The 7,728-nt window shown below is 43.8% G+C and overlaps 1 protein-coding gene across 3 annotated transcripts in view; it reads left to right on the forward strand.

Annotated features, from left to right (window-relative positions):
- The window catches only part of COL4A6 (collagen type IV alpha 6 chain), a 173,505-nt gene extending 166,345 nt beyond the window's left edge, over nt 1-7,160 (forward strand). For all 3 annotated transcript variants that reach the window (XM_079961593.1, XM_079961592.1, XM_079961594.1), the window contains 3 exons: nt 561-752; nt 1,710-1,996; nt 3,455-7,160. In XM_079961593.1, the coding sequence (XP_079817719.1) occupies nt 561-752; nt 1,710-1,996; nt 3,455-3,715 (740 nt within the window). In that variant the 3' untranslated portion in view covers nt 3,716-7,160. The remainder of the gene's footprint in view (nt 1-560; nt 753-1,709; nt 1,997-3,454) is intronic.
- Nucleotides 7,161-7,728: the final 568 nt, after the last annotated feature.

Here is a 7,728-nt window from a genome sequence, read left to right on the forward strand (position 1 = left end):
CACACCCACTACACACCCCTTCCTCCATCATCGGTGGGGTCGTGTATGTATAATTAACCAAAGAAGAAGAAAAGACAATGCTGCACATAAGCATTAGGTGTAACATGTATTTGTTTATTTGTAAACCACAGTTTCATAAAAATAAAAGGTGGTGTGCACCATACAATCTTACAATAAAAACATCTGTAAATTCTAGACGTGGTGGTGGGGATTAACACTGCAGAAGCCCTGTGTGAATAACACTGGTTTTAGGAGACACCCCCTGCAAAAAAAGGGCAAGAATTGTTCCTGCTGAACTTGTAGCAGCAGGGAGTTCCACAGGGCAAGGTCTACCAAACGGAAACTTTGATCCCTTGTAAAGGCTGGCTGAAACTCAGGGGCATTGGGAACCACTAGTAGTGCCCATCAGAGCATCTCTGATGTAGTTTGGCCCAAATTATTAGCTTGGCACTAGTTGAGTAGGTGAGAAGGAAGAGGAGTTCCTCATCCATGACAGCCTCAATCTTGCTGGCACTACGTCACTCATGGCCAGGATCTAACCTCTCTCTTTCTCTCCCCAGGAATGTCTGGGAAGCCTGGTCCTGCCGGTTTACCTGGCATGCCAGGCCGCAGCGTTGGGGTCGGCTACACTTTGGTGAAGCACAGCCAGTCGGAGCAGATCCCGCCGTGTCCTGTAGGGATGAACAAGCTCTGGGAAGGGTACAGTTTGCTGTATGTGGAGGGCCAGGAGAAGGCTCACAACCAGGACCTTGGTAAGCAGGCAAATATTTATCGTTTGTTTATTTAGAAGCCAAAAGGCTCCCCGAATGTCTTACATGCAGTCCACTAAAACAAAGCAGTCACTGCCTGCAGGCTTACAATCTAGAAAAACCATGACACACAAGGGGAAAGGGACAGGGAGGGAAGAGGGGAAAATCAAACTCAGCCACCAGTTCCTAAAATAGTTGTTTTTGTAATGAGCAAAGGAGCTGCTTGATGGAGCTGGGCTTTTGGCAAAAATGATGGAATGGGCCCTGCTCCCCATCTTTCCCACTGGTGCTAAGGCCACTGGTGGAGAAAGAGGAATGTGGGGGGAGCACACCGCCCCGTCAGAGGGTGAAAGCAAAGCGGAAGTCATTAATTGGTAGCCAGTTAAGTTCCATAAGTGATGTTATATGTTCAGATTTTCCTTCCGCTAGTCATCAACAAACAGAATCACATGCATAAAAGGGCACATGACTGTAAACAAAACAATATATTGATAATAAGAAGTAGCTCAACCTACTAAGATAGACAAAATAGTGTCACTATTGCAAAGTGTACACCTCAGCAAGGCTTACAAAGAAGCATTTGGCACAAAAGTTGTTATTGTTTCGAAAAATGCGCTGAACAGCTGATGACAAGTTTCCAGATAAGGTCCTATTTCGAAAATCTTCCTCAGATGAATACAATGAATAGACATTGGCATATTCATATCCCTGAAACATGTTATACTTTGCAAGTGTAATGATACTTGTCCGCTGCTTAGAGCATTTCATTGCATTACTTTGCCACAAATATTTTGTCTATCTTATTGCAAGCTTAATGTAATCAATATGCTGATTCGTTTACAGTCATGTGCCCTTCAGCAGTGTGTGTGTGCTTGGTTTGAATTCAATAAACATGCCATCTGAATGAGCCTGACGCTCTGAGTTGACTGCCATGCTTTTTCTCTTGCCTCTCCCCTGTAGGTTTTGCCGGCTCCTGCCTGCCTCGCTTCAGCACGATGCCTTTCATTTACTGCAACATTAATGAGGTCTGCTACTATGCCAGCCGCAATGACAAATCCTACTGGCTCTCCACCACAGCTCCCATCCCCATGATGCCCGTCAGCAGCTTCCAGATCTCTCAGTACATCAGCCGCTGCTCAGTATGCGAAGCTCCTTCCCAGGCCGTGGCTGTTCACAGTCAGGACATCACCATCCCTCAGTGCCCAGAAGGCTGGCGTAGCCTCTGGATTGGATATTCCTTCCTCATGGTAAGAGTCCCTTGCTTTGTATGCAGAAGGCACTCAGTTGAGTCCCTGGCAGAATCTCCACTTAAAAAGTAGTCTCTCTCTGCCTGGGGCCATGGAAGGCTGCTGCCAGGCAGTGTAGACAAGGGTAGGCTAGATCGATTGGCAAGAAATTGATCTTTCACTGTGGCAGTAGAAACACCCCACCCACTTGGGAACTTCTTGCCTATGGACACCAGGCAGGCACCTTCACTGTACAGTGGTACCTTGGGTTAAGTACTTAATTCGTTCTGGAGGTCCGTTCTTAACCTGAAGCACCACTTTAGCTAATGGGGCCTCCCACTGCTGCTGCGCAATTTCTGTTCTCATCCTGAAGCAAAGTTCGTAACCCAAGGTACTATTTCGGGGTTAGCAGAGTCTGTAACCTGAAGCGTCTTAACCCGAGGTACCACTGTACTCTTTTCAGGCCAGTTTATAGCACATTTGTTTAGATAAACCTTCTAAATGTTGGCATGTGTTTTTAAATCTGATTTTTAGCTCATCGCTGATTTTAATTAATTAATTTGTTTCAAATGTTTCAAAGAGTTGTTTTTAACTGATGGTTTTATTGTTTCATTCTTTCGGCAAAGTGCTTTGATGTTTAATTGCAACCAGGTGCCATATGAATCTCAGGAAATAAAAAAACCCAGCAACAACAGATGAACAAATTATGAAACTGGAGATAAGGTCACGTCCGCACCAATCACTTAAAGCACTATTAAAACTGATCTCACAAAGCTGCAATGCTCAGCACAGTTCCCAGGATTCCCCAGGGTTGTAAAAGTGGCATAATAGTGCTTTAAATGGTTAGTGCGGATGTGACCTAAATATGTGAGTGCCTGCATTCATATAAGTTTGTGTATATGTGTGCCTGAGTGTATGTACGCAAGAGCGTATATAAGGGATTCAGCTGGTGCTTGTGTTGGCCCAGGGAGGCAGGGTAGAGGATGAGTAAAGACCCTCCATCCCTTTGTTTTCCCCTTTCCTTCCCTGCAAATTGTAGCTACCACCCACCCTGCAAGTCCCTGCTCCTGGTTCCATGGACATGAGACCTACAGGTTGGGTGGAAGCTGAGTGCAAAAGGAAGAACTGAACGTCTCTTTCTCTTCTCGGCCTTCTCCATGTGCTGCAAGATACCATAAATACATAAGAGGGGGACTTACCCTGAATCAGACCATTTGCCTATCTAGTTCAGTATTGTCTACACTAACTGGCATTGGCTCTCTGGGATTTCAGCCAGGGAGTCTCTTCCCAACCCTAACTGGAGATGTCAGGGATTGAACCTGAGACCTTCTGCATGCAAAGGAAATGCTTTGCCACTGATCTGTGGTCCTCCCTCGTGGTGTGATTTTCTTTTCTTCAGCAACCAGAACTGTGAGTGTTTTGTTCATCTCTACCTATGCCTGCTGTGGGAGTTTCTTTAACGAAACTGTTTTCTTTTAGCACACTGCAGCTGGAGCTGAAGGTGGCGGCCAGTCCCTCGTCTCCCCTGGCTCTTGCTTGGAAGACTTCCGTGCCACCCCTTTCATCGAATGTAATGGTGCCCGAGGGACCTGCCACTACTTCTCAAACAAGTACAGCTTTTGGCTGACAACAGTTGAGCAGACCCAGCAGTTTGCCGACTTTACCATCTCCGAGACTCTGAAGGCAGGCCAGCTCCGGACACGAGTTGGTCGATGCCAAGTCTGCATGAAGAACTTGTAGCAAAGGCCAGAACTGGTCAGAGCCAACATAAGGGACTTGAGGTCTTGCAGTGCTGGAGACTGTGGGATGTGCAATCTTCCCCGGCTGCAGTAATGGCATTGAAATCACTTCGAAAACCTCTGGGGCCCCCTTGTCTATATTACAGAACATGGTGCTATATTTCTCTCTTTGTTCTTCTGTTCAGGGCTACCTCAGGAGGCCTTTCTCTGGTTTTCCAGGTGCCACTTCCTGCCCTCTCTTTGACATACTAAACAGATTTTAATAGGACCTGTTGAATTTTGGAGAACGTTCTCCTCTTCAGAGCTTTGGCCATTCCAGGCGGCTTCTCATGCTGTTATGGATTAAAAGAGGTTCAACAAATGCCATAGATGTTGACTGTAACAGCCATAGTCAGGCCTCTTAGTGGTTTATTTTAGAAGCAAACCCCCACCCCAGCTTGTCAGAGTTTGGTCCCGTCAATGTGATTTTGCTCACCACAGGTGAGCAGGCACATGACTACATAAAGACACAATATCATATTTGAAGCAACTATAAATAATTGTTCTGTCCAGGTCCCTGGAGCAGAGGGTCATAAGTGCTGCCTGGCATGTTATTCAACAAATGAACTTGTAAAATGAGTGCCTGCTTCAAACATGATAGGGAAAGCACAAGTGTGCTCTTACTGTAACATGAGGATCGGGTCTGAGGCTTATGCAACAATGAAAAGGTACCTGTGACATAGGCAGAATCAAGTTTATAAAAGACAAGCTCCAAACGTCTTACAAATCAATTATTGTATCTGAAATGATAAATTTAAACTAGTCATTGAAACCACTAAATCAGTTAAAAAATGGAAGGATTTATCATTATGTTGCAGCTATACATTCAGGTGCTTTAGCAATTACCCAGCATTTTTTAAATATGCATTTGGTGGAGAAATTTGTGATGGGTACACTTTTGACACACTGTGTAATGTTTACATATAAAAGTTTAGGAAATATTTCTCAGCATTCCCCTGCTATTTAATGTGCTACAAAGAGATGAGGCAGCTGAAGCAAAAATGAGTGCTTTCACACCTACATCTCATTTAGAGCATCATCTTTTGCAAATCAGAATAACGAAATTACAGGCCCTGTTCAGACATTACTCATATCTGCTTCTTAAGCTGAGACATGCACACTGTTTGCTCATGCATGTACCTCCCTCGCTCCCCACTCCCTCCCTCCCCACTCCCTCCTTCCTTCCTTCTCTGTGTGCTGCAGTTGAATACTTCCTGTATCAATTAACCATAGTTTTCTGTTGCATCCAAAGCAGGACCACTATTTTTACAAACCTGGATCTGAACCCAACTTCACACCATGGTTTCAGACTCTCTTTTCCAGCTTTTGTAAACATAGCAGGAAACTGTAGTTAATTATCAAAGGAAACCTTCAAATGTGGTGCATCTAGGAAGGGGAGGGCAGTGCAAAGACATACCACGTAGGCAGAAATTGCATTCATAACTCAGTTTAGTAAGCAGAGAATATTATATCCAAACTGGGCAGTAATGGGTTCTGGCTGCATATACCAAAGAGGCAGGTGTATTGAGTAGTTTCCTGTGCTGTATTACTTAGAACTGTAAAAAGCCTTTGCAAAATCAAAGCACTCTAGTGGTACTACATTGTACAGATTTTTTGGTTGGCACATGCAGGCAGGCACATGCACTGAAACAACTGCAGGAGGCTGTTCCAGTGCAGGAGGTACAGCGCATGGTGATATCTGCAAAGTTAAAACAGCCTGAGACTGCATTGTACTGTTACTGAGAGACTCCTTCTGATCCTTTCCAGGCTGCCTCTGAATGCACTTGAAAGCGCAGTAGAGAGGGGGGAAAGCCAGCAACAATGTTGGGCTGCCATGCAATTTCCAGTGTTGCTGACCTACCTGCTCATTGCTGGCCTGCCTCTGTTGCCTGTTGGGGTGGCAGCTATGCTGGGAGTTCTGAGCTTGGCTTCATTGAGCCAAAAACGTTTCCTGTTTCCCACCTGGCTTGCCTCCCCATCAGTAGGGAGACAGGGCAGTGGCAGGTGATAATACACTTGCAGTCTCAGGCTTGGCACCACTTACCACCGCCCCACAACCAGCTGCCTCTCCCTCTCAGTCCTAGGGTGTGGAGGTCAGAGTATGGGACAGGTTGTTGTAGCAGAAACAGACTGCAGGTGCCTGTAGGAGCAGAGAAGCAACTTCCAGCATGGCTCCAAGAATCACCTTTGCATGAGAACAATCGTGCAGAATTGTGTGCATGTGTGGAGCAAGTTTCTGCAAAATGAGGACCTTTTTAAATGTTTTCTGCTGGTTTAATTAAGCATTTAATATAGTATAGCCTGCACTTAAGGTCACATTCTTCAGCTATCTGCTCTGCATGTGCTTTGAGCTCTGCCATGGATTCACTGGATCCAGGTTGACTCACTTCCTAATCTGCTTTAATAGTCTCTGCCATGCATTTGCAGCAGTTATAGGAAGCCTCTGGGCATTTTGTAAAATATGTCTTAATATTTTCCTGTAGATGTTTATGCAAAGTTCCTTGCTTTCTGCTTGTGACACAGGAATAGCCTAGGCTGTGTTGGATTAATCTGTGATAGTCTACTATATGTGGATGGTATTTCGTGGTCATAGGGGACTTAAAAACATGTGCAATAGTTATGCCTCTAAGATGAACAAACGGTTTGTTTTTCATTTATTTTTTAGGGTGCTCTATTTTTACTGAGTTTTACACTATAAACAGAATAACCGGTTATCTTGAAGACCATTTTCAGATGTTTTAAAACCCATGTACCAACCTTTATGGGATGACATCACACTATATCCCGGGTCTCTATGAACCCCTGATCATACCAGGCAGGCTGCTGGTGGTGCATATAAAGATTCACTTTGTCTAAAAGCTCAACCTCCCTTACACTTGACAGCGCTCAAAATAAATCATGATTCTGTACCATTTGCAATAGGAATGCATGCTTGAGCAGGTCATTGGGGGTTAATGACTTCTGTATTCACTGGTGCTTTATGGGTCTTGAGTGAAAACGTCCATTTTTCTTTGTGGAATCTAAAGACATATGTGTGAAATTTCATGGTTTTCTCCAATTCTTGTGCTGTACTGTACATAAAATGAAAAAAAAAATTATATACTGGTTACTAAACAGGTTTGCAACTGTTAGAGCACATTTACAGATTTTTGCATTTCAGAGGTAGCCTTGAAACTGCTGGTGCCAAAGTGATATACACCATAAAACAATTTAGTTTTACACTTAACTTTGAGTAGATGTTAGATTAACCTTTTCTACTGCTTAAGCCATGGCGGGTTCTCTTTTGTTTCAACTGGGGGAGAAGTGCGATTATTTTTGTAATACACTGTCAAAAGCATCTTTAGGGCACAGACTGTATTTTCCATTGTTAATTTTATCGAAAAAGCCATAAAACACAAATATGCCAATTTTGTGAGTTATGCTGTTTTTCCTTATGCAGTTGAATGAACACTGTCCCTTTCTCTTCACCACTCCCCAACTTCTCAGTAAATTTCAGAGTTTTTCTGAACAGGATGCCAGTTTTGGTGCAAGACATAAATCTAATGGAGCTTTATTCAACAGTTGAGTGTTCAAATCAATCAGTTTGCAGTTGTATCACCAGAGAGATCACATGGGGACTTTTGCTACCTACCCTCCAGATTAGCAGCAGGGTGCTGTTTCCTTACAAAAGTACCAAAGGGCAGCTTTCTCTCACATGGAACCACACAATGATTTTTTTTATATGGGACACACCACCCTCTAGCAGATTCACACTCCCTGATTGCACAGGTGATGGTTTCAGGAGGTAAATATTTACAATTGTAACTCAGCACCAATTTATTAGGTCTTGTTGCATAACAAGAGGCCAAACATATGTGAAGAAACAGCATACTTGCTTCTCAATACACAAATGTGTAGTTCTCATCAGATTTCATTTGTAAAGGCAAAGTAGATGCTTAGACCCATATGAAATAATAAGATGCTCATAATGGTTGC

This window comes from Podarcis cretensis (assembly GCF_951804945.1).
Source record: "Podarcis cretensis genome assembly, chromosome: Z".
NCBI lineage: Eukaryota > Metazoa > Chordata > Lepidosauria > Squamata > Lacertidae > Podarcis > Podarcis cretensis.